At 46.4% G+C, this 27,701-nt stretch overlaps 2 protein-coding genes across 2 annotated transcripts in view; both read left to right on the forward strand.

The window, feature by feature from the left end:
• Positions 1 to 27,701, forward strand: part of LOC135391059 (lysosomal protective protein-like) — a 133,398-nt gene that overhangs the window by 89,925 nt on the left and 15,772 nt on the right. The gene's annotated exons all lie outside the window — the stretch shown is intronic.
• On the forward strand, positions 11,902 to 27,244 carry LOC135391055 (lysosomal protective protein-like). Its single transcript, XM_064621142.1, has 11 exons — positions 11,902 to 12,007; positions 12,507 to 12,685; positions 13,318 to 13,480; positions 18,058 to 18,315; positions 18,559 to 18,650; positions 18,801 to 18,894; positions 20,906 to 21,049; positions 22,550 to 22,683; positions 24,009 to 24,165; positions 25,836 to 25,928; positions 26,605 to 27,244. Exons 2-11 carry the CDS (start codon positions 12,516 to 12,518, stop codon positions 26,686 to 26,688), a joined length of 1,389 nt encoding a protein of 462 aa, XP_064477212.1. The 5' UTR covers positions 11,902 to 12,007; positions 12,507 to 12,515; the 3' UTR covers positions 26,689 to 27,244.

Consider the following 27,701-nt stretch of genomic DNA (forward strand, 5'->3'; position numbering starts at 1 on the left):
AGGAGGCGTACCATGTTCTTCGGTACCGTTTAATATCATGTCGTTCATTAATTAGGGTAATAATTACTCGCTAATTAGTTTGCTGGCAAATAATTCAATTTCTAGGTTAATAATTTAACTAATTAAACCTTACGCCAAACCGTAACGCGAAAACATTAATGAAATTCCTTAACCGTCAGTCACACAAACTGTCGGAAATACGTAAATCCTATATGCAAAAAATACAGAGGCATTACTGAATTCACTTCCTGATGAAGTAAAGACGGAGAGGGGGGAGATATACTTATTAGAACAAAGAAAGAAAGGGAGGACAGGCCAGCCAAACGGTATGTCGGCTTGATATTCCGCAAAAGAAAAAGAAGGAAAAGAAAAGAAAAAGAGAAATAAATAAAAATAAAATAAATAAAAAGGAAAGATAGTAATTAGGAAATAAACGATAAAATAACGAAAGGTGAAAGAAGGACGAGATCGATTGAAGGCGATAATGATTTATATTCTAGCCACACGGCAAACTTAATGCATTAAACGGAATGGCAGTGCAACTATGGACACTAGCCATCATCACAAATGACATCGTTTTCTACCCTGATTTGTTGAAAACAGGTGGCGCACGATTTTTCTCCTACAATTCTGTTCTGCATAAGTGTCACAAAAAGGCGTACGCCTCCTGTTTTCTACAAAAGCAGGGGAGAGAAGGATGTCTTTCGAGACAATGGTTGGTTAGGAGGAAAAGTAAATGCCATTCCGTTTAATGTATTAAGTACGGTATTACATTACGGTATTAGATGATGAAAAAAAAAAAAAAAGCTGAGGGTAATGCGTATGAGGGTGAGAGGTGAGAGTGGGGCACTGAAGAATGAGATGACGCGTCCTGAGTTCACAGGCTGTTTATGAGACCTGTGTCATCCAGGAACGTCAAAACTGCTTCGGTGACAGACCACTGTGTGGGAGCTCGTACTGGGCCGAGCAGAGTGGCCAGAGAAAAGTCTGTGCACCGCAGCTCGAGCAGGCGTCGTCTGAGCGTCGTTCGTGGAGGTGTCGAATCTGTGACAGTCGAGGAGAAGATCTGGAATATCAACTTCAACAGTGCAAGTGGGGCATTTGGACGAGTGGAGAAGACTCATTTTATAGAGAAGCAGAGGAGTCCTGGCGACATTAAGTCGTAGTCGGTGTAGAATGGACGCATCTCGACGGAGAGGATACATTAGCTTCTGGCCGGAAAATGAAAACAAGTGCAAAATAGAAAAGAAATTCAAAATAGAAATGCCAACGCTTCTCACGCGTGTATTCCCATACTCTGATTAAAAAAAAAGAGAGAGAGCGAGAGAGATCCGTCTTCATCCGTCTTCATTTTGCCCCCTCTGGTGTGTGGTCCCTGTCCTTCACGGGAGGCGGTCGAAGCGGTCGTCTTAATTAAAAGTCTTCCGATCTTTCGATTTCTTCTCCTGTTATTCTTCGCAATGCTTTGAATCCTCCCGTGAGCCACGGTGCTGGTGGTGGTGAAACTGCTCGCCGTCGGCCACGCTTGTACACGCTTAAAAATGAACTTCACCGCATGGCACGCTCCGAGCCAACCATCCTCTCAAATCATATCGTTATCTACTTGATTCGTTGAAAACGGGTGGCGTACGCCTTTTTTGTGACACTTATGCTGTTCATAATTGTCACAAAAAAAGGCGTACGCCTTCCGTTTTCAACAAATCAGGGCAGATAACGACATCATTCGAGATGGTGGTTGGCTAGGAGCGTGCTACGCGGTGAAGTTCATTTTTAAGAGTGTAGCGGGCAACGTCGCGACTAACGCGGGAGGTTGAGGTAGATGATAAGATGAAGATGAGGTTAGATAAGGTTCCAGGCAGTAGTTCATTACACAGTGAAGGTCTTGAGGCGGCCAAGGATGACGCAAAGCCCAACACAACACAGAGTTTCGTAAGCCACACTCTTAGAAATGAACTTCACCGCATAGCGCGCTCCTGGCCAACCATCATCACGAATGATATCGTTATCTGTCCTGATCTGTTGAAAACGGGGGGCGTACGGCTTTTTTTGTGACACTTACGCTGTTCATAATTGTCACAGAAAAGGCGTACGCCTCCCGTTTTCAACAAGTAAGGGCAGATAATGATATTATTCGAGATGATGGTTGTTGGAAGTCCCCTCCATCCAAAACCGGTTTCCTCGGTCGCGAGCTGGATCGACTGCGCGCTGTTCTCCGGCTGAGAAGGGGGATTGGCGTCCCGTTGCTAGGCGACGCAGCCGCACCGGACCCAAAATGGCGGTCTCGCTCGCCGGCGTGGCTCAGTGTCGCTACTCTGGTTCCTATTTAGTGACTCTAGGATTGCCCACAGGGAAACTCCTACGGGACAATGAAATATTCCATGCCCACGGTCACCCTTTAAATTCCTAATCCCTCCTGAGGGTACCCCCCCCCCCCCCCCAGGTTTACCGACTACAAAAGAAAAAAGCCCTCACGCGGAAAAAGAAAAAGACAGACGCTGAGCTCGACGCCTCGACTGACCGCGCAGACGTTATGACTTCATTGGTCGTCTCCCTCCTCCTCGTTACACTCCGGGGGGTGAGTCGAGAGTGAGCGAGCGCGGTTATGTTTGTGTACATTTTTTTCTGAAAAAAAAAAAAAAAGCCGCATGCATCAAAATATTTTGTGCGGTTCGGCAAACTGACGCATACACTTTCATTAGATGTCTTAAACTGAAAATATGTTGGACGACCTTCTGTGTTCCTTTAATGACTACGTCACGTCGTTTAAGCAATCGATGTTTCTCTATCTAGGTGGCGTTGCCACGGCTCTTCAACGCGTGAACGCCATTCCGCCACGAAATTCCGAGTATCCAATCCAATCCAATCTAATCCAAATCGTGCTTTCCCTTTTGAAATCTATATGTGAAGTGCGTTCGTCTTTTCTGTTAGCGTCGGGTATGCTCGAATTACTTCCTGCTCCGTAAGGAAGTAATATTGTACTGTGTAAACCTTCAACTTGTGAGAACGGTCTACGGAGATAGTCCGATACCGTTCGTAAACACGTTACGGTTACCGTACCTGCAATGGCGGCTTAGTTGTCTCTATTTGCCACTTTAAATTCTAAGTTAAAAGTTAAAAGTATCAGTTCTATGCTCTTCAAGGAATTGCTCGCCTACCATACAATATCCCTTAACAAAAACGAAAAGAGAAAACGATTTTGTAATTCACTAAGGGGCGGTGAATGCTTTTTGAGCATGCCCCGCTGCATAGTTAACCAGCACAGGCCACAACCATAGAAACCCCCAGGCTAGGGTTAGGTTGAGATCAACAAAACGAATGGTCGCGCAGTTCTTTCGGATTCCTTGTTTCGATTTCAATTAATTAACTTCGTCCCAGACCCCTTAGTACGCACAGGGAGATTTCCCTAGGACAACACTCTGTCAGCGCACAGAGGGACCGCGGCTCTCTGCTCATAGGGTTATTTAATACTTTCGCACGAAGGCGCTGTCACCTTTGTTTGTGTACTTTCCATCACGCTCACTCAATCAGAGTTCGCACTCTTCATTAATTGTTTCGCGCCTGAAACCAAAAGGCAAGCTGTCGCGGGCGTTTGCGTCGAAATGGATGCTCTGTTGTAGCAGCTGACAGCAATTATTTTCTGTCACATGCACGTTTTGCAGCACGTACGCACGAGAGACGAGCGCTTTCACTCTTCAGCCAGCTAATTACGGACGAGTGCACGTGAGAGGTTTCAAGCACCGCGATACAAAATATATGTAAAGAAAACGCTTGCTTCTAACGCGCTACTCCGCTATGCATTCCCTAGTGTCGAAGCAGATCGGCGTAAATTTTAATCGAAAACATTGACAGTTTTCGTTTCTTTTGTCGCGCGACGTCCAAAGCACGCAGTAACTGACAACAACAACAACGACAAGTAATATTGATATAAAACTATTATTGTCTACATAAAACACGCACACCCTGCGCCTTGAATGATGATGATGATGATGATGGCGACGCCGATGATAGTAAAGGAGAATACGGCTATGTACTTAGAACAGCTGCCTCAGAGCATGGGCGTTCCCATAATTTTTTCCAATGGGGGGTGGGGTGGGGTGGGGGTGGGGGAGGGGTAAAGTGCTTCCCGGCGGAGAGGGGGCAAAGCGTGCAACCTCCTCTTTTCCTGGAGACATCTGAGAAGAGTCATGACTACCTATGACTAAAGTGAGCACGATTTTCACCAGTGACGTTGGAGCTCTGGGGGGGGGGGGAGGCATGGCACCCCTTGTCCCCCTCTCGGTACGCTCATGCCCCAGAGTCACCATGCAAAAGCTCATAGCTAGTGAGGTCTGGAATCAAAACGAGAACACCATCGGAAGAGTATGGAACAGACGGATATCGGAAAGTAAAATATCGAGACCTACACTCTTCAAAACGAACTTCACCGCATAGCACGCTGCTAGCCAACCATCATCTCGAATGATATCGTTATCTGCCCTGATTTGTTGAAAACGGTAGGCGTACGCGTTTTTTGTGACACTTATGCTGTTCATAATTGTCACAAAAAAGGCGTACGCTTCCAGTTTTTAACAAATCAGGACAGATAACGATATCATTCGAGATGACGGTTGGCTAGTAGCGTGCTATGCGGTGAAGTTCATTTTTAAGAGTGTACACTCTTAAAAATGAACTTCACCGCATAGCCAACCACAATCTCGAACGATATCGTTATCTCCTCTGATTTGTTGAAAACGGGAGGCGTACGCCTTTTTCTGTGACAATTATGAACAGCATAAGTGTCACAAAAAAGGCCTACGCCTCCCGTTTTCAACAACTCAGGGCGGACAACAATATCCTTCGAGGTGATGGCTGGCTAGCAGCGTGCTATGCGGTGAAGTTCATTTTTAAGAGTGTACGTGTTGCCGGTGAAACAGGAAATGCGCCCTTCACCACTTCACACTTCACACGCTGAAGGCCGACGTACGCCGTTTTATGACAGTTGACATAACTGCATAAGTGTCACAATAACGCGTACGCCTCCCGTTCTCAACAAATCAAGCGAGAGAAGTACGATTGATTGATTGATTGATTTGTAAAAGAAAAAAATGGAGATGTTAGTCTGGAGCCACTCGATACTGGCTACTCCAGGCCGCGTTATTCAGAAAAGAATAATGTAAGAAGAGAAGCACGTCATTCCGGATGTGGGGGTTCGGCTACCAGCGTGGGCGAAGATTGAGTACAAAAGTGCCAAATACGCGTGCCTGATGATTACTATTATTCTAGTTTTCGAGAGAAGAGATTTACCGTTCATAAGGATGCAAAATATTGTTCGTTTTTAAAGCAACCCAGAAATGGAGACTGTTTATTATCTTGTCCTCCACACTTTCATTGAGAGCTCTGCATTGTTTACGAACTCGTATGCTGTCCTACGTCATATTTATTTCTCTGGACAAGCAAGTGTGTGTGTTTGTGTGTGTGTCTGTGCGCGCGTCGTATTCTTATCCTTTTGCAGTCTGCGTTTCGCTTTTTATGTCTTCTGCAGGAAAAGCGTTATTTCAGACGTCCATCACATTGAATGGGCCTTATGTAAAGCGAGAAGAGGAAGAAATATTCCCGAGCTATTGAATTGCAAACAATATGCTCGACGAACGAAGTTCCTTTAGAATAAGCCTTCTTTGAGGAACTATTTTCTCCTACTCGCTGTAGACGAAGGCAACAGCAGCCGGAGATGAAATGAATTGCGTGATTGGCGAAGAAGAACTCGACCTCAGCAAGAACAGCTTAGGTCGCCGATACCCTGGTCATAAAAGAGATGGTACGTGCCATGTCTTCATGTGTATGCATCGAGATTTTGTAATCAAAGGAAAAATAGGTAGTGCCACAAACAAGACGACGTTGGGCATGATTGCTGGCTGACACTGCACACATAGCAGATGATATTTGACGACCACGATATACACAGGAACGTTTATATCTCTTTCCACTGAGCGGAAGTCATCTCCATATCATCGTCACCATGTATCTCTCTCTCTCCCTCTTACCACTGAGAAACTGCAAATGTGTCTCATGTGCTTCTTCTTGTTCACCATTAGGTCTGTTGCGTACAGGACAACAGGAGACAGTTTGAAAGGAATTCCACCATGCGACGGTGGCTCCACAACGTACTCGTCGGTGTTGTAAATCGGTGTCGGTGTCCCAGCACTGAACGTCCTTTGTCTATGTCCTTTCTTTCAGAAAATGAGAGAAAATATTTGTGCGAAGAGAAAAAATGGCAATTAAAGGAACACTGAGTTGGCCCCCAAAATACTTTTCGTTTTTCGATGCAGAATGTTCTCCGACTAATAAAACGAGATCCTGCGAAAGAACGATGGGCGTAGGTGACCTACAGAGCGAGCGCGAGGGCTCTGTTCCGCACACCTTTGAAAAATCCTTCTCCTCGTAAAAACACCGCACCGCAGAAGGAGAGGACGACGTGACGTATGCGACTCCCCTCACGTGACCAGTGACGTCCAGCGGCACAGCTCAAGCATGTATTCACCCTTTCATTGCCTTGTTTCTTTGTTTTCTCTTCGCAGCTCACGCGCCGCTTATTCACCATTTCACTTTTTACAAACAGAAGGCACAACCGGAAGTTGTCTAGGGTTCCCAGCGCCAGCGGCTGCATGTGGCGCCGCGCCCTGTCACTCATTTGAGTTAAACCCTTTCACTATTTGTGAACAGTGACAGGGTTTAACTGAAATGAGTGACACGGCGTGACGCCACATGTGCCGCTGACGCTGGGAACCCTAGACAACTTCCGGTTGTGCCTTCTGTTTGTAAAAAGTGAAATGCTGAATAAGCGGCGCGTGAGCTGCGAAGAGAAAACAAAGAAACAAGGCACGGAGCCTTCCCCAGGTCACAAGAGCATCGTGTCGGCCGTTGGTGGCTCCTTTCTTCGATAGTTTGTTTGTTTTTCGTAAAATCGATTGCACAGCTATCCCTATTTTGCATGGTGACTCCTGGTAGACAGCTTGACAGACGAGGCAGGGTTCCGAGCGATGCTAAATGTGACCTCAATGGTTTTAGAGGGTTAACGTGTGCGCCAGTTTCCGTAATACACATATCGTGATCTACACATTTGCGAAAGAAAAGCACAGCTTGTGCGCGAGGTGGCACGAAAGTGTCGCCATTCCTGAAATGCAGCCACGTCGTTTGAAGGAAGAATGAAGATCAGAACTTTTCAAATCCATCGAGATTCCTGCCGTAATCAAAGCGACTCCATCAGTTATGACGTGGTACCGATGTTCTTGCTAAATGAAAACTTATTTCGACTGCAATAACCCCTCTTCTGCATGTAAATAATGTGTATTATACCCTTGTTATGTAATGCCTCAAACAGGGCCCTTTAAGGTCAACAAATAAATGTTGGAACGTTTCCGTCAGGGCTTACAGTGCTTACAGGGACAATAATTAACCCTGTTTAGATAGGGTGAGAAACACTGCATGCAGGCTACAAGTAAAAAAACGTTGGAGAAATTCTTGCAGAACCGGCTGGTACCACACTTTAAAAATAAATTAAACTTCGTTAACGACATCACTGCATCCGACCTCCGAAAAGAGCACCTGGATCCCTCCTGTTAATATGTTGTCGCTTGCGAAACAAAGTCTCAGCAGATATAAATGCGTTCTAAAATGCGGTTACTTCGACCTCCTCCTCCTCCAACACTTTTCGCCCTCTAGAAAGTTTTAGAAAAAAAAAAAAAAAAGAGAGAGAGAGAGAAATGAAAGAGCACATGCCATACAAGGGCACCCATTTGTCTTTTTTGAAGTGCAAAAACGTTCATAAATATTTAAACTACACGATGGCACGAAAAGCAAAGAAGGTACATAGCGGCGGAGGTATAGCTTTCGCTACTCACATTTGGGATGCATACCATAATGCGGGGCTTGCGTGAACATCAACATCCTTATTCGCGAAAGAAGATTATTCCTTTCTTTCTACTTACGCGTCGTTTTTGAAAAATGAAGTCGGTACTCTCTAGAGACAAACGGTGCACTCTATAGTCGTTCCTCTCACTAAAGCAAACAGCTGCCCCCGTTTTTCTACGGAGAGGCGATGGGATGTTGTTCGTTGTTAAATTCTGTTGTTCTCGTGTCAACTGCGAACGCACTTTGCAGATGAGTGGGAACCAATTTTGAATTTGTTTGTCGCGCGGGTAGTTTCTGTGTATAGAGCATTGTCATAGTAATGGGGAACAGGGCGGAAGACGTCGGGTTGGAGGGCAAGACGAATACATACAACAACAGTACGGTGGAATAGTAGATTAAAGTGGCACTGAAGTGCAACAAATTTCTCGTCGCAGAATATAAGATGCCGTTACTTTAACAGCTATCCGAAAGGAACGGGGATTCATCCGTTGCGTTCATTCGTTCCCTATCTTCTGTCCTTCTCAAATAGCGCATCAGTGTGGAGCGGCCTGCCACTGGTCTCCTCAAACGATTTGACGAATCACCGCGCGAGATCGTTTGAGCAGACCTGTGACAGGCAGTTCCGAGTTGCCTCGCTACTTGAGAAGGAGAGGAAGAAGGAAAGCGTAAATTTGGGTTTCTTTCGCTCATAAATCGCGAATGACGCAACGGATGAAACCCGTTCCTTTTGTATCGCTGTTAAGGCAACGGCGTATTACATACTGCGATGAGAAATTTTCCAAATCCAATGCAATCGGTCTCCGTTCGACTATTGCGTGATCACGACGTTGGGTCTGGCGACGGAACTTCCACTACCGGGTTTCTCCATAATGTATAGCTCGGTGCGTTATTGATATACCACCGTTTCACTGTAGTCTGTGTGGTTAGATGGGAACCACCGACAGAGCTGATTTATTGTTTCCTGTTTCAAGATTTCAAATGTTAAATTTTTTCAATAATGTACCTCGTTATGTATTCACCGTCGTCGCCGTCTTTGCCTGCACCAAGAAGACAATGAGGACAACGAAGAAGGTGCACGAGGGGGGCGAACCACGTGACGTCGCTACTGGACTATTGGGCGCGTTATGTAGCTTCTCTCTGACTCCTACTCGGGCACTCCGAGTTTCGTGCGTGAGCAGCTATTAAACGGCACTTGAACGCGTGAGGGCGCTCGCTGTGTTGCCATTCCTCCATTTCTCTTTTTTCTACTCCCTCTGCGTTCTCCTTCTTCGCTTTCGTGGAGGGGGGGGGGAAGAGGTCACGTGACGGAGCACGATTCCCCCTTTTCGTGCACCCTCCAAAGGCAGGTGCGTGATGCGGGAGCTCGCGTACGAAACTCGAAGTACGAGCGTAAACACTTAACTGTAGGGTTGCCAAATACTCGCGCTCCGTAGCAGCCGTTTAACGCTCCAATTGTTACTTTTTTTTCGTGTATTCACACGAGCGACATCCTCACGGAATATTCTAGTGGAAGAAAAAGCGAAAACACTGCTCACAGAGCCGAAGTTCCGTCACGCGTTATGTTGGGCACGCACACGGTGCGGAATATCGGGAGTGGCGTACTGCGCACTTAGCAGACGACACTTAGCAGACGACACCGTCAGCGTGTTTTCCTGTCGTCTGCTACGGAATACTTGTTGCTGTGTAGCAGGATACTCCCCACGGTTAGCAGTGTACGTGAAGACACGACGTTGAGCGCTCGCGCTCACGTGACAGTAGAAAGCTACGACGCTTTTCGCATCTTCCGCTTCTGGGGGAATGTCGCTTGTGTGAATACACCGTTTGCATACACGCGAATGACGCTGTGTTTGGTTAATTAAACTGCTCTTGGTCGTCACGTGACGTATTGTCGTTGGGCCCTGGAACCCAGGCGCGACACTACGCAACAACCTTCACAACCCCGTGCCGCTTCCCAGTGGCGTCACTAGGGGGGTGCGGGGGGGGGGGGGTGCCGCCCGCACCGGGTGAAACGGGTGACGCGCCGCATCAATACTGCCGCTTCCTCCCGTTCTCTGTGGCACGATGACGCCAAATACAACATGAGGAGCCTTCTGCGAGGCACTTTTTTTCTTCTGAGTGTGGTGTAATATATTTATTTATCGTGAATCGCCTGGTACGGAAAGGTATCCGTTAGTGGGGGCATGGGGTGGTGGTCGGGGTGGGGGGTGACGCAAAGAGTGACGCGTACTCTAGCGACGCCACTGCCGCTTCCTTTTATTCATCCACCAGACTCTCAATGTTTCAAATTCGTGCTTCAAAGTTAACCATTCACTTCAACCTCTTCTCTTTCTCTGAACACCAACTAATTTAAAAATATATTTCGCACAATATGTCAAGTTTGTTCATTCGTTCAACCTTTTATTACTTGTTAAATAATTGTTATTGTAATTGCGAGGTTATTGTTCTAAATTAACTCGTTCGTTTACGCATTCGACATTCCAAAGTGCGAGGCAGTTGTCTCACCCCACTACCCACCGCCGCGTATCCGGCTTTAAAAAACAAAACAAAAGTCGAGTATGAGAGATGTTAGGGTTTTCGTGGTTAATTTTGCAAAAAAAAAAAAAAATACGTTTTTGTTTCGCTCACATCGATTCGGTGGCTTTCGGTCGTAATATTTTCAACGTGAAATCGCTCAGTGAAAAGCGACGAGAATCGAAACTGGTGTTTCTGATGCCTGCAGCGAGAGCAACACTTTATTTACATTTTTTTTTTCGTTCAAGTAGCAATGGCTAAAACCTGAGCTTGAGTAAATTGCGTGGTAAAGGTACATGTTAACGGATGAATGCAACATCGCATGCCGCTCTTTTTCTTGCGACCGTTTGAATTGCTCATTCCGGTGATTTTCTGTGTACAATTGTTTTCATCGACCGCGTAAAGAAATCTGTCGGCGTGCGTGTACCGGTATATACCTGTAAATAGCAAAAAAAAAAAAGAAAAAGGAAGAAAGAAAAAACATCAGAAACCCTAGTGCATGTGTACCACTGGTGTTCCCTCTCAAGCCGCCTCTTGAGCGGGATACAAAGCAGATGAGGAGCGTTCCCCATAGCCACAGTTGCTTCGCGGCGCTAACACGAAAAAAAAAAAAAAGAGCGTTCCCCGTAACTTTATTTTTTGCTGTTGTTCGATGAAGTGAATAAAGAAAAAGTTGGTATAAATAGGACCTTCCTAACAAGCTTCCTCTCTGCTCGTACAGACAAAATTCATTTAGCAGCGACAGCCCTTTTTTCCCACTTTGCAAACCGCTAAAAAAATAAAGGCGAAAATATCCTGCCACCTCGTTTGCTAGCGAAACAGAGGTTCGTTTAGAAAATTTCTTTACTCTCCTTTTTATGCGGACTACGAATTCTAGACTTTCTCAAAATTTTCTTCTTCTAAACAGCACCGCCAAAAGCACATAACTCTGCACGAGTGCAATTGGACGTAAGCCCTTGGAATAGACGATGGCATAGCCTAAAAAAGCGAGGTGTGGCTCGAGCTACACTGTGTAGTTTCAGTGGGTTCCCAGTCATGTCTGCATCTCTGGCAATAGACTTCTCCCTATTTGTAAAAAAAAAAAAATATGACGTCACAGTGTTGGACAGCGCCACAAGTTTGGTAGAGTTGAACTACGCTCGAAGCTATAGGGGCGAACAAGGCGGCGCCCGGAAGCCACGATCCTGAACCTCTTCCCAACGCCGGAAATGCGCTTCTGTTTCCGCCGTACGCTCACGACGTTGCGTCCGGCGACGCCAAGTGACAATGGGCCCGTACAAGTATAAATAATATAACGGCGAAAGCAAGCGTGTTATGCGAAAGAACAAAACAGGAGCTGACTTCCGGATCACTTTTGTGCCCCATCGTCCTTTATGATCTCCAGTCCTCAACGTTTACGTGCGCATCGTTTACTTTGCACCCGGTAGCACCCATATAGTCTTACACTGTCTGAAACGAGGTTATAGCCGGCCTTGGGAATGCCTTATCAAGCGCGATTATTGCGCATAAAGCTTTATCGTAACACTATCTCATGTAATAAGGTTGCCTCGAAGACTGCCTCCAAGAAGTCTTGCGGAATCGAAAGAGCTTGGACACTGGACAACAGCAGGTGAGGGTGACCTCTATCTGTAACGAAGTATATTTAACCGGTTCCGGTTTCAGCGTTCGTTAGAAATCAGAGATGCGGTTGTTTGTTGTTAGCGTCGCTTAACGATGTTCGTGTTGCACACAAGGAAGTCGTTCATGGACATGACATTTCGAACGCTGAAGGTTGTTGAAATGCCTACGAAACGAGATCAAGATAACTGAGTTTGCATTTTCAAATATAGTCGCCGGTTCAGGGAAGATGTATGTACATGTTGACCGAACGTTGCCCACTGAAGGAAATGCTCGTGGTAGTATATTTAAGTCTTCATCAGATGAAGTGCAGATCGTTGAGGTGCAGACTCTGCACGGGAGCTCGTCAATAAAATGAAGTGAACCTAATCTAACCATTTAAACCGCATTTCACTTACCTACTTCGTAAACGAATTTGTAGAGGCTTTGAAATGGCAACGTGGCAGTGGATGCCTCACCGTCTAACCTGTGGACCGACGGCTTTCTTCCAGGAATACACCATGAAGGCCCACTCCGTCGTGATTGTAATATCGCTATTGTTTTATGACTGCTCACCTAAGAACATTAAAGACGACGAAGTTACCCATCTACCCGGATTGGAGGAGCAACCACAATTCAGACATTATTCCGGATATCTGAAGGCGGGATCCACACGAAAGCTACATTATTGGTGAGACCAATCAGAGTGTACGGCTAAGCGGGGGATAGCTGAATATGTATCCGTTTGAGTTTATTAGACTTCAGTCCCGACTTTCTATAATATGTCGAGGAAGCAGGCGAACTGGTGGTTACGTACATCCATAATCAACCCTGAGACTGACGGGCACAAAAGAAACAACGCGACACAAGTCTCAAACACCTGTGTTTCTTTTGTGTCCCTCAGTCTCAGGGTTGATTGTGGGTGACTTTCTAGTTTCGAGTCTCGTGGAATTCCAAGTTTGTCCCCTTAGAACTTCCCCAATAATACGAGCGCGTACCTCGGAAAAGAGCACATTCGACCTTTAGAGTCACGTGAAACAGTAAAACGGCCGGTAGAACCGTATTTTTGTGTTGGTTCTTTTATTTCTAGACTGCATGGTGCACATACAACGGACGATCAATAAAATAACTGACGGCGAGTTCCGTCACAGTATCACTCAGTCCGTCACTACTTAAAAAGAAAGTGGTAACTGCTAGTGTAAAGAGCGCTCATCCCAGGAACATCACTTTGGCTACTCCAGAAAGTTTTGGTTCAGCATAGCTGAATAACCTTTAACAGGTACGCTATATAGCCTTCAAATTCTGTACGCAATCGTTCCGTAGGTTTGTTGAAAGTCAAGGCAATCCAGAAGCCGATCCTGTGGTGCTGTGGCTGAACGGAGGTCCAGGGTGCAGTTCCTTGGAGGGTATGCTCAGTGAACTGGGACCGTTCCAAATCGACAAAACGAGGCCTCAACTGCACCTTAACCCATTCAGCTGGAATAAGGTATCTATCACCCTGTGCGCGCTAGTGTCTGATCTGAACTTCACGACTACAGGATAGCGGCCTATTTAATGATATTTCAAAAAAAAAAAAAAGAAAAAAAAAGCCGCTGGTATTAGAGGGAAGGTCGCATCGTTTCCAATCGGTTTCGAAACTATGGGGCCATCTCATTCTTCGTGGACCGCCGAAAATTCCGAAAATCAAGGACAGAAAGTCCAACACAAGAACGCAATGAGTCCTGGACATGCCCTGGTCACCCGTCACTGCGAACGTCACCAAGCACGTGACCATAAAAATGGCGTTTCCCGTGATAGACACCCAAGCTATAAGATTGGATTGGATTGAATTGGATTAAAAAAAAGAACAATATGGAGAGGTTAGACCCGACCAAGTCAGAACTGGCTACTCCAAAACGCGTTTGTGGGTGAAAAAAAAAAGACAAGAAAAAGTGAGCTACGGAAAAGAGAAGAACAAACTAACAAACAACCAAAAACAGGAAACATGAAAGGGGTAGAGTGGGTGTTGCAGGATAAAGCATAAAGGAAAACAGGGGAAAGGAAAGGGGGAGACGTTCGACGCCGAGAAACCCTCACTGCACAATGTCAGATACAGTGCGAACACAATGTCACCGAAGTTGGCACAGAGTGTCAAGCAAGTTCGACGCGGTAAGGAAGTCCACAAGAGCGCACAATGCCGGCACCTGGTTTTGGGCAGGCCAGCAGCCTAGAACCTTCCCAACGGAGAAAGGGCGATTGTCGAGGCGGGCTAGTGCCGCCTCAAGGGAAAGACGAGGCGCTCTGTATCGAGGGCAGGCTTCGATAACATGCTCTGTGTCCTCCAGGACCCCGCAGTCAGAACAATTCGGTGTGGAAACCTTCCCAAGTTTAATGAGGAGGCGGCCGGTATATGGCGCATTGAGACGGAGCCCGTGAATGATGGAGGTAACGGCCAGGGGGAGCGCTGGGGGCATTAAAGACTGCACGTCTGGATCCACTTTGTGCAGTAGTGAGGAAACTCGGACGCATCGATGCCAGTGTTCCACGCTCAGACGTATCGCTACTGCGTTTATCGTGCTCTTTGCATCCCCTCTTGTGAAGTAGACGGGGTGCGTGCGAACGCCACGCGCTAGATGGGCACGACCGGCAGCTGCATCCGCAGCCTCATTTCCGGGGACACCGCAATGGCCAGGGACCCACTGCAACTGGATGTCATGTCCCCGTGATACGGCAGAGTTGTACACTTCAAGGACGTCATGCACCATTGGAGCCAGACATCCCGATCCTGTAGAGTACAGAAGGACTTTTAAGGCGGCTTTGGAGTCGGTGTAGATGGACCACTGAGCTGGGGATGGAGAGGATGCAATGAAGACAAGCGCCATACAAATCGCGTGCAGTTCCGCCGCCGCCGCCGCCGTGCGGTGTGAGAGTCTTGCACATCCTTCAGCTGACAACTGCGGGATCACATAGGCGCAAGCAGAGCCGGAACGCGTCATTGATGCGTCGGTCAAAACCTGAATCCTCCCTCTATCGCTGTCAAGTACGGCCAAGGTGAGCTGCCGTAGAACAACCGTCGACGCAGATTTCTTCGAGCACACTCCAGGTACGTCGACACGGACAGGGGGTGTGGGCAGGGCCCAGAGTGGGTGAGGGTGCCTTGGAAGAACGGCTTGGCTGAACCCAGACGCTGGACGACGAATCAAAGCGCGCGCTAAGGGGTGTCGATGGTGGCGAGTCGCCAGCCTCAGATAGTGGCTAAGAGGCTGATCGAGCCTCATGACGGGTACAGGTGGCTCCTTGGCTTCAGCGAAGACAAGAGCAGTCGATGTGGACTTGTGGACGCCGAGGCACGTCTTTATGCCCTTCGCAAGAATGGTCTCCAGCAGTTGCTCAGATGTGGGACAGAGATGATGCAGTACTGGAAGGTGGTAAGCCAACACCTGACGTACAAGGGACCGGTGAAGACCGAAAAGAGCCCTAGAGGTGAGCCCCCACCGGTTACCGGTTACCACAAAGGTAGCGCAGAACATTCAGCCGGGACTCCTGCTCTGTCTTTCAAGCAGCGAACTTCTGCTCTCCACGATAAGCTGCGGTCGAGGATGAGACCAAGGAACCGGTGGTGCGTAACGCGCCTCAATGGGCGCCCACTGATGTAGAGCTGAAGGTTTCCCAAATGGCGACGTGTGAAGGGCAAAAACACAATCTTTTCATGGGACAGGTTTTTCTTTCTGCCAGGAAGGAGGCTGTAATGTCTAGCGCGCTTTGCAGGCGGCCTTGTAGTGCTGGCCGCTGCTTTCCAGAAGACCACATACAAATATCGTCAGCGTACAAGCCAACATTGTCGCCCCGTGGCAGGAGAGAGGGTAGTGCGGCCTTGACAACGTTGAACAGGAGCGGGCTAAGGACGCTTCCCCGTGGGACACCAGCTGCTGTACCGTGATGAAGGGTTTCGCCCTCTGAGGTTTTCACGTATACGGACCTGTCTCGCAGGAAGTCTAAAGCCAGCCTGCGCTGGATTCAGAAGGCTTCGGGATTCCAGGAACCAGTGGAGACGGTTCAGAATTAACCTTTCAACAAGTTTGCAGAGACAGCTAGTGGGGCTGATGGGACGAAACGATGCCAGTTCTCTTGGTGGCTTGCCTGGTTTCAGCACCGGGATTACGCGGGCAGTCTTCCACATGTCTGGTACGACTCCGTCCCTCTAAGATTCATCTATGAGACACAGCAGCTTTCCAAGCGTCTCAGGTCCTGGCGACGAGCCTTTCTTTGCGACAAAAATTGCAGACTGTAGTTCGTTGAAGGAGAAATCTAGGTTCATCAGAGGCTCGCGAGCAGCGCAATGGAAGTCGACTACCTTGAAAGCATCTTCGGCAGACTGCTTGTGAGCGTCACCTACGGAGGCACGGGATGAGCGAGTGAGGAGACGGCAGAAATCGTCGCCAACAGTTCATTCCGGTATGTCCTGGTGAAGCGCCAGTGCTCGGAAGGGCGTCTCCTGTGCAACAGCAGGGCAGCTGAGGGTCTCGATCACCTGTCAAATTCTTGAGGTCGGCGTATAAGGGGAAAGGGAGGAACAAAACATCCTCCAGGTCTTTCGATCAAGGCGTTGAATGTGTTTGCGTATAAGGCATCGTAATTGACAGACGTCATTGTAGTCTCGAGGACATCCAGTTCTGCGGAACCGTCGCTTTGCTCGACGTCGTATTGCTCTGAGGCGTTCAAATTTAATATCGACAAAGGAGTGCATTGGCGGTACAGAGATTTGCTTGCTTGCCATATAGAGGCTGGACCCCAAAGCGCGTGTAAAATTTTGCAGGTTTCCGGACAACGGGGTCAATTCTTCTGCCCGTAACTTAAAAACATGCCAATTTATAAGCCTCCTTTTGTTAGGACCTTGTATCGCTCTATGGGATACGAGCACGGCAGGTGGTCACTACCCATGGTATTCAAAGCAGGCATCCAGTGCAGTGTCGGGGCAAGTGCTGCAGAGCAGAAAGTGAGATCTAAGCAGCTGGAGTACGACGGTCCGCGAAGAAAGGTCGGGGAACCATCATTCAAAACAATGGCACCAGAAGTAGACACTGCTGTAAGAGGCGACCCCGCGCATCCTCATGTTGGCTTCCCCACACGTTGCCATGGGCATTGGAGTCCCCACACACGATGAAATGTTGAGGAAGCAGTTCAAGAAACGACGCGAACTCGCGTTCTTCGGTGCGTACTGAGGGAGCGATGTAAACGCAAGCAATAGCGACACTTGTTGACCGTGAAGGCGGACACTGCACACAACATATTATAAGTGGTCATCGGAAGATGAACAGAGAAGAGTACTTGGAAGGTCTTTTCTTACGCAGAGCATCGCCCTGCTGAACCCAGTGTGTTTCTCAGAGCGATAGATAACATAATTTGAGAGTCTGAAAGAGGCGGGCACACGTGCTTCGCAGAGAGCAAGGAGGGGCATCCGGTGTGTGAAGACAAAATTTCGAAAGCCGCTAAACTTGTTGTGTAGACCGTTGCAGTTCCACTGAAAGACGCAAGACGCAAGATTGGATTTAGAAGTAATATGGAGATTGTGGCTCGAAGCCATTTCTAAACAACGTGTACGCTGTGTCTGTGCGTCGTTTTGAACCGTCCTTCGACCTCAGTAATCTGTTCCATCCAGTGCTCCTGCCGTCCGCACTCTAAGAAAAAAATAAATAAAGAAGAACAAGGTAGAATTTTCTACCCAAGCTGGTAGAACGACAGTTTCTATTCTGCAGTTATACCCAAAAAATAAAAATAGTTTGAGTAGAAATGTGGTTGCAGTACAGCCCTACCGAGATGGGTAGACAATTCTACTGTCTTTTCTTTTGTCCTTTTTTTTGTTCTTGGAGTACAGTATTCCTGCAACGCTTGGTAATGTGGTGATGTTGTTTATAACATGTGACTCTAACCTCTCCATATTTTTCTTTCTTTTCCAATCCAATCCAATAACATGTGACTAGAAGGGTAGTTATAAAAAATAGCAGATGTAGGAAATTCCTGTGAGTGCCTGTGAGCCTGCGCTCCGAGCTACTAAAATATGGGTTGCATCTTGACCACCACCAGGTGGCCAACGTGCTGTTCTTGGAATCGCCGGCTGGAGTCGGATTCTCGTACGACCCATCACAGCCGGTTGACTATGACTACGAAACAAGCGATGATCAGACAGCAGATGACAATTACCTGTCCATCCTGGACTTCTTCCGCAAGTTCCCGAACTTCCAGGAAAACGAATTCTACGTCACGGGTGAAAGCTACGCCGGCGTCTACGTGCCAATGCTTGTGCAACGCATTCTTGATGGTGATAATGACATCAAGTTAAAGGCAAGTTCTGTAAACGTTATACTGAAAAGTATGTCTCAGTTAGTCCTCACACCGAAGAGAGTTTTGACGCCTATAAGTGCGGAACACATTCACACACTTTCGAGCTCGAGTTTTAGCAGGCTTTTGAGCAGATACGTCATTTCACTGGGTTCCTTTAAGGGCTCTGATGTTGGTGGCTTCACATCTTTGGAATGATTCTGTTTTTCTTCCCTTCAATTCAATCCAATCCAATGCCATCTTCAGGGATACGCCATTGGAAATGGATACCTTGACCAGGGCAAGCTCTGGATTTCTAGGCTCTATTTTGGCTACTATCATGGACTTTGGAGTTCACGGTAAGCAATGCTGCGTTACTTGAAGGAGGTCTCCGTCGCGTGTTACGTGGTTGCGAAACGATATTGTTATTGAAGCCCACTGCTGAAGTTCAGACGGCTAACTATCCATTTTTTGCAGTGCTACTATTGTTTTTTTTCTTCTTATTTCAGCCTCTGGAGAAGCATCATAAAACACTGTTGCAAGGAGGACGGCTTGACGGAGAAGTGCGATTTCTACAATGGCAGCATGTCATGTCGGACGGATGTGAGTAAAGAAAAAAATACAAAAAAATCAAGAATGAAGAAGTTGCCTTTTACAAACATGCCGCACCAATCTGTTAATTTTTTTTCTGGCATCAAGAACAAACTGCGTGAAGCTCCATAGGCTGGCGTGTTCCTTTGAGTCGGAAATTTCGTCTTTCATAGTCGTTACGTGTATGAATGTATTCTCGGGTGTATAACGATCCCGTTATTCATCGAAACAAAAAGTCATAAAACACGCCCACTGCACTTCTCAAGCGATACGTGAAGAACACAGCATACTGCATACGTCACGCGCAATGTGTCACGTGCCCGTCTTCTTTTAATCTCTCGCCACTCGTTAGCTCGTTAGACGTGCACGCGATGATTGGATAACGACGTGCATTTGCAGCGGCATAGCACGAAAGAGTCAGCTTGGGATCAGAGACCCCACACTATTAAAAATGAACTTCACCGCATAGCACGCTTCTAGCCAACCATTATCTCGAATGATATCGTTATCTGCACTGATTTGTTGAAAACTAGAGGCGTACGCCTTTTCTGTGACAATTATGAACAGCATAAGTGTCACAGAAAAGGCGTACGCCTCCCGTTTCCAACAAATCAAGGCGGAGAACGGTATCATTCGAGATTATGGCTTGCTAGGAGCGTGCTATGCGGTGAAGTTCATTTTTAAGAGTGCAGGTGACTTCGGAATACTGGTGCGCCCTTGTGACTTCACGTGACCTCACGTTCTCGAGGTGACCAATCAGCTGGTATATCTGCGCTTCAAAACAGAAGCCTTACCTCGTGCGTAAGTAAACGACAATCAACGATAAACGATACTTGTACTCGCCGTGCGTGCTTCTGTTGCTATGTACAACGAGGACGACACAGATCCGAGTTCCTGCTCAAGGGTAAAGAACCGGATATTGCATGACTGCCGTGCGCTTTATCCCTCTGTGCGCGTTATATGCACCGGAAAATTTGTTGTTATTGTTCCTGTTTCAGTTTCAGTGGAAGGACAAATTTGAGAGAATTTAAAAGAATGCAATTTTTACGGAGTGTGTAGGTATGCATGTTTGATCAGGTATAATATTATAAACTGAATTGCCTCAGGATGAGATCCGACGGCATTTCGAACAGAGACTGTTCTTCTGGGCACCGTTCTCATCATTGGCCATGCCAACTATATAGTATTATATTATATTGTTATACAGTATAGTATTTTATGATATATACGTATAGTATGTAGTATGTAGATTAGGTAGAACCAGGATTGCTAGCATACGGAGCAATGTGCAGGACAGAGCTCAACAGAAGAGTGCAGGAGTGAGTGAACAGTACGTAAGTATGTAAACGCAAGTATTAGTGAGTCTGTAGTATAATGATTAGTAGAGAGTGAGTGTGTATTCGCATGCCGTTTCGATTATTCTCGATTAATTCTTCATTGTAATGTCTTGTTCGGAAGAAAACGTTTGATGGTTGATATATTCGGTAGTCCATATATTCGATATGAGAGAAATTCGACATATGAGACATATTCGACATTTGTTGAATTCCGTATACTGGAAACTCGGTATATTCCACGCTGGTTAGCATATCTGATATGCAGGAGCATCTGTTGTATTCGGTATAACGGAACATCGATATATTCCACGCTGGTTAGTATATTTCATACGCAGGAACATTTGTCGTATTCGGTATAATGGAAATTCGTGATATTTGATATTCATTATGTTCCTAACTGAAAGTCGATAAATTCGACACCTGTTGCATCCGGTATATTAAAAATTTGGTATGTTCGATATTCGTTATATTTGTATATTGGCAAATGTTAGTCCCTATTTTCGATTGAACGTGTGAACATACTGGAGTTCCGTTGTATTTATTAGAATCGCAACAGAATAACGAATTATTTGATTTGCATCCTCTAGTTTTGCTTAAATCAATTCGGGTAAGCATATTACTCTCCCTATTATTTTTTCGCCAACATCAACATCATATTACTAACTGAATTTCTTTCTTTAATCTAGGTTCACTTAGCGCTCCGGAACATGAACGCTTTGAACCCGTACAACATTTATGCGCCTTGTGAGCATACTGTCTCGGATCCCAAAATAGCGTATATACACAATGTCCTGAATCTGTACATGCGGAACCTCAGCCACTTCAACGCGGTACGTTGATTGCACAATATCTCTCGTGAAAAGGGGTTCAGAAACCATGTCTAACTGCACGCGTTTTACGTATACTCTTTCTAACGTTGCAGTCCCTATAAATATCCAGCAAGAGCGTCACTTGTCTCGACGTTTTCGTAAATACTTTTACAGTAAATACAGTTTCGTAAATAATAACTTTTACAGACAACGTGCTTTCGCTTCATCCGACGCGGAAGAACGGATTATCCTCAGCACGGGCAGACTGTCACAACGGGAACGGACCTCCCCTTGCACCTTTTAACCCCATTAGTCAGTTTTAGTAAGCTAGTCGCTAGTACCGTAGTAGCTATTGTAGCAGTAGTAGTAGTAGTTGTTGTTGTACCAACGGAATGGTGCAGAAGTTTCCAATGAGTTGTACATAACGTAAATATCGTTATTCATTCACTCATGTCATTCTTGTACGTAGCGCCATGAACCATAATAAACGTGAAAAAAACAAAAAAAAACACACACACAAAAAAACACAGCGGCATAGCTGAGTGGGCCAAGGCGTCCTGCTCGTTGGCGGTAACCAAGGTCGTGCAGAAGACTGGGAGGTGGTGGGCTCGAATCCCACCACCGGTGTCCCACAGGAGGTTTTCCCTGGGTTTTTGCGAAGACTTTCCAGACAAATGTCGGCACAGTTCCCCTTGAAGTCGGCCCAGGACGCATACTAACCCACCTGTCACCCCACTCCTTCCTGCTGTCCTCTCTCCGTCTGTCCACATCTGTACGCCGCTCATAGCCATAGTTACTTCGCGGCGTTAACACACAATAAAAAAGTAGTTGTAGTAGTCTCCGTATTTATTTTCTTCTTCTTCTTTCCTTTATTTATCTTTTTTTTCTTTGTGGAATAGCAAGCCGGCGTCCCGTTTGGCTGAGGTTTCGCCCTTTTTTCCCCTTTGTTCTAATAAATATACCCCCCCCCCCCCCGTAGTGGTTACACACCATACAATCTCCGACAGCATGTCCCTCTGGCCGTATAACTCAATTGCAACAACGACATGTATGGGGTTTCTGGCTTTTTCATCAAATTCTGAAATCATAAATAAATAAAGAAAACGCCCTGTGTAAAAGGGTTTGTAGCAATAAATCAGAGTGGTTAGTTCAGCGGTGTCTTTGTCACTCTTTTGTACCCATCTTCAGTTTCGCGTTGTACAAGGGACATCGGTGCATGGAACGAACCGACGAAGCAACACTGGCAGGGTAATCTAATTTCAGCGAACTGACGTGCTGGGTTACTTTCCATATCCCCGCAAACAATCACTTTCCTTTTGATTCTTGTATTCCCAGTCCGTTGCCTTTTCCGGACACGTGCTATGAACCCAGAGCATAATAAAAACTATAATAAAGGAAAACATGGAGCAGCATATTGACCTCTTGCTGGTTGCCTCGCCTCTGCATATAACCTAATCAAATTACGTGTAAGTGAAGAAGCGCAGCGGCGAATGTAGCTCGATGTATGTTGCTTTCGTTCAGGCACTGAAACCCGAACACTTCAGTACGCCGCCTTGTACCAACGACCGGTCTGTCACTGAATACCTCAACAGGAAGGACGTGAAAGCGGCCCTTCACGTCGAAGAGTCGCCTCTCAAATGGGTCCTTTGCAGCAGGTGACTTCACTATTCATTATTTGATCCGCGCCCTGTACTCTTAAAAAAATCTGATCTTCACCTCATACACTCTTACAAATGAACTTCACCGCATAGCACGCTCCTAGCCAACCATGATCTCGAATGATATCGTTATCTACCCTATAGGGCGTCAGGTGTGTGGCGTAGGGGTGTAGAGACGAGTAGTAGGGAGTAGTACACTCTTAAAAATGAACTTCACCGCATAGCACGCTCCTAGCCAACCATTATCTCGAATGATATCGTTATCTGCCCTGATTTGTTGAAAACGGGGGGCGTACGCCATTTCTGTGACACTTATGCTGTTCATAATTGTCACAGAAAAGGCGTACGCCCCCTGTTTTCAACAAATCAGGGTAGATAACGATATCATTCGAGATAATGGTTGGCTAGGAGCGTGCTATGCGGTGAAGTTCATTTTTAAGAGTGTAGTAGGGAGTAGTAGTAGGGAAGTAGTAGTAGGAAGACTTGCTGAAAACGGGAGGCGTACGCCTTTTTTGTGACACTTATGCTGTTCATAATTGTCACAAAAAGGGGTGCGCCTCCCGTTTTCAACAAATCAGAGCAGATAACGATATCATTCGAGATGATGGTTGGCTAAAAGCGTGCTATGCGGTGAAGTTCACTTTTAAGAGTGTAGCACGCTCCTATCCAACCATCATCCCGAATGACAATGTTTTCTGCCTCGATTTGATGAAAACGGGGGGCGTACGCCATTTCCGGCATAACGACGCAAAAATGGCGTACGCCCCCCGTTTTCAACAAATCAGGGGAAATAAAGATGGCACTCAGGATGATGGTTGGTTAGGAGCGTGAAGAAGAGCGTGGAGGAGAATGAAACACGAAGTCAGAGTAACTATTAGGTATTACGTATTAAATAGTTACTCTGTCTTCGTGCTTCATTCTTTCGTTTCTATTTTGCTTGACGACATTTCAACAAGCTGGACTGTGTTTTATTTTACCCTCTTCCTCTGAAGTTCTGAAGTATGAGCCTATTTTCTGCATTATGAACGGCACAGAATAGGCTCCACCTCTCGTTTTCAACAAATCAGGGGCGATAACGTTGTCGTTAGGGGTGATGGTTGACTAGGAGCGTGCTATGTGGTGAAGTTCATTTCTTAGACTGCATGTAAAGTCGCCATAGAATCCCTAAAGAAATATATTACTGGCCACGCCTAGAGTTACCCCTATTAGTGAGTCCTATAGAAAGCGCCCCTTTTCAGTGACTCTAGCCACGTCGAGGCAGACTGACCTCGATAACTGGCATTTAGACAGTTCATGACCGTCGTCATCGTTATCATTTTCAGCGTCCTCCGCTACGCAGCCCAGTACAGTACCATGAGGGGGTGGGTAAAGAAGCTTGTGGACGCAGGTCGCTTGAGGGCGCTCATCTACAATGGGGATTTCGACTCGGTCTGCGACTACCTTGGTGACGAGTGGTTTGTAGACTCACTGGGATATGAGGTAGGAAAAGTTACTATGTATTTATAAATGAGTGCACCATGTCACACAAGACGCACTGGGAACATAGCTGAGCATAAAAGAGTGATGAAAGTTCTTGCCGAATCAAGATTAGGTTTTACCAGAGAAACCTTAACTATAACGACAACCCATACATTAGCTAAATATTTAGGAATGGCAGGTTGTGGTGATAGATAGAAGAAAAAAGGGGGGGGGAGGTGAGTCATGATCATGGGGTTTTGATGATGATGGTATGAGAAAAAATGGAGATTTGTGACGCGGCACAAGCAACCCAGGTCTAGTAGAGAAGAAAGAACAAGGAAAAATAAACGTCTAAAAAGACGAGAGCTCTGCTATGCTCTTAACGAAGATGATGAGTAAGCGCTGTGCACCCTGAGGATGAATCGCAGGCCAATCGCCCAGCACTTTCACGACGTTAAAGTGTTGGCTATCAAGACGGTGCTTTCTTTTGATTCCGCGTTTGCGCCGCGAAGCAACTGTGGCTATGAGCGGCACACAGGTGTGGACAGATGGAGAGAGGACAGCAGGAAGGAGTGGGGGGGACAGTGGGGTTAGTATGCGTCCTTGGTCGACTTCAGGGGGAACTCTGCTGACATTCTTTTGGAACGTCTTCGGAAAGCCCGGCGAATACCTCAGACGGCGCAGCCGGTGGTATAGGATTCGAACCCAACACCTCCCAGCCTTCAGCAGGACCTAGGCTGCCACCAACCAGAGGGACGCCTTAACGCGCTCGGCCATGCTGCTGGTCTCTGATGTTGCAAACGTGCAGTGCGAAACTGCACACATTCGAGAAGAATATGTTCCCAATCTTCACGCACACCACATGCTGAACTCAACGACGAAAGTTGAGCACCTATATCTTGAACAGAAATATGTTGGCAAATGGGTCATTGAGTCGGAGTCTGTATCATGCACATTCTAAGAAAAAAATGGTGTGAAAAGGTAGTATCTTCTATAGTTACCACCTAGGTCAACATAGCGTCCGATAAAGGGTGTAACAGGGTGGCAAAAGCAATTATCATATACCCAAATTGCTACAAAAAGGCGCGTACGCCCCCCTCGCTCACCGAATCAGAAGCGGTAACCCTCTCATCCGAGGCAGAGAGTTAGGTAGCAGGTAGAACGTTGCAACCTTTTAGGCACAACATATGCGACAACTATTAACTCCTAAAAGGCGCTCCACCCTTTTTTTCTGAGAGTGTATGGTCTTTTTGTCATGGCTAGTGATTTATTTCCGTTGTGTGCTGACCACATTAGATTAGATGAAGCGGGTACTTCTGAAATCGTGGTATTTCAATTCTGGGCCATGCTGCTGAATCCCAAATTGACCTTCCAAAATTTGCGAAGTCTGAGAGAGATTTATCACGCTTTGGGTAACGCACACCACGAATCCCACGGTGGGTGGCTGCGCGACATTAAAACACTGGAAACGGTTCTTGCGAAGGATAACAAGGTGGGTTACATCCACTGACTCTTCTGTATACACCAGTACATCATCCATGGGTTACATGCAAGAAAATACGGTGTCTTGAAACGCCGAGGTCACAATACAGCCATAGACACTTGCATTTTCATGTGTCACTCATACGCATGTAGGGAAGCAGCTGAACAGTCGCTCTGCGCTTGACGAAAAAGAAAAAACTTTGTTTCAGGCTACGTCCGGTTATAACCCGTGGTTCGTAGACGGGCAAGTGGCTGGGTACTACAGAACCCACAAGGGGAACTTGACTTTCTTGACTGTTAAAGTGAGTTTTCGTGTTTCTTGTTCAACAACAAACTAGAAATAAATTAATGATAATGAATGGGTTCTTCTGGTGGTGGTGGTGGTGAATGGATGGTTTCTTATTCAGTTCCTTGCATAGCAATTGATTTCTTGAAGAGGCACGTTCATGGGAACAGTCATGGTAGTTGATGAGGGATGTTAAAATACGAGGTACCACACGCTGTCATTTCCGTGCACGTTAAAGGACCCTATCGTCTTTATTAACGAACTATTATAACTATCTTTATTACGATAATGAGTAGTATAATAGTCACTACTATTTATTTGGTAATACGCATTAATATAATCGAACGGCAGACCACTGTGGGGTAGCCCATGATCGTTGCTGTCCCATGGCACAATACCCCGAATTATTATGACTATTATTTTGTTATCTGTGCAACGCCCAGAGCATGTGTCACTACCTTGTAACTATAAAAACACCAGTTAGACAATCAAGGAACGCATATTATGAGGGCATTTCTAAATGATACGCTGGGTCCGCAAATTATTTGGTCATCACAATTTAATGTAACTACCGCAAACAACAATTAAAATCATGAATAATGATGTACGTCATGGGGATTTTCCCCGCCGATGGGTGTTGCGAGACCTAGTATTCCCGTTGAGTAATCACCTCCACGTGTTTTCTTTTCAAGGGTGCCGGCCACATGGTACCAGAGGACAAACCGCAAGAAGCCCTGCAGATGATCACACGCTTCCTGAAGAACGAGCCATATTGACCATATACTAAAGCTCTGGTAGCCGGAACCTCTTAACAGAAGAAAACAGATTGGAGCAATCCGTTATTTCAATATTCAGCCGAATTCGCTTCAGCCTGTCCAGTACGGGCACCGTCAACCCTTACCTGCGACCGTGTTCTCAGAGCGGTCCGTGCAGCTGTCATATGATGCCCCTAGAATCTTGCCCCGAATCATTTTAACAAATCGATGGCTCGAAGTTTTCATCAGGACAGAGGCCCCATACGTTTATCGCAATCCTAAGACAGCCTCGCTGAACTGTGCTTGCAACGCACCTGTCTCAAATCTCGGGCTGCTTCACAATGTGTCCGGTTGTGTTGCCCTCGGTAATCTTCGCTCTCTTTCTTTCTTTGTTGGCGAAAGGCGAGGTCAGCTAAGGCGAGCTAGCTTGCCTCTCCTGGGTCTTATCCGCTCTCACTGCGCCTACGTACGGCATGTCAGCCTCCTCTCAGTTCCCTTTTCATTACTTTGTTTTTCAGAGTACGCTACCGGCATTGACAAATGACAAACAATCAGAATAAAAATATTTATGATCAGATTGGAATGTATGTCTTACATTTATGAAGCGCACGCAAAAACTCGTGTGTGTGGGGGGGGGGGGGGGAGGGTTGGCGGTGGGGTTCGAGCAGGGGGGGGGGATATGTTTAATGTAAGAAAAAAGAGAAGGGAAAGGTTAGCCACGGTGTGGGCTTGCTATTCCCTAATGCTTTCAAGCAGGCTTACAAGTCTAAGTTCTGATTTTCTGACCGTGGACCTTGAAGCCATTTTTTTTTCTGGCTAAGGAAACATGATTTTGTAACAGGCGTCCACGGTGTGCTTCGTCAGGGGACTCTCCATCTTTATGAAAGCATGCGAAGAGAACTCATCTAGGAAGGAGCACATAGCGTAGCCAGCAACAACAGCAGATACTTGATGATGCTGACATGTTTCGCTGCTGCAGTTGCACCTTACACAGTTCCATGATGTAGCCAACTCTAATGTTTGGGAAAACACTT

The sequence above is a fragment of the Ornithodoros turicata genome, chromosome 4 (assembly GCF_037126465.1).
Source record: "Ornithodoros turicata isolate Travis chromosome 4, ASM3712646v1, whole genome shotgun sequence".
In the NCBI taxonomy this organism is placed as follows: Eukaryota; Metazoa; Arthropoda; class Arachnida; order Ixodida; family Argasidae; genus Ornithodoros; species Ornithodoros turicata.

Excerpts from the sequence above, each read along its gene's own strand:
- LOC135391055 (XM_064621142.1), top strand. The coding sequence starts at position 12,516 with ATGAAGGCCCACTCCGTCGTGATTGTAATATCGCTATTGTTTTATGAC. Across the intron at positions 22,684-24,008 it reads AAATGGGTCCTTTGCAGCAG|CGTCCTCCGCTACGCAGCCC; the intron begins GTGACTTCACTA and ends TATCATTTTCAG. Across the intron at positions 25,929-26,604 it reads TGACTTTCTTGACTGTTAAA|GGTGCCGGCCACATGGTACC; the intron begins GTGAGTTTTCGT and ends TTTCTTTTCAAG.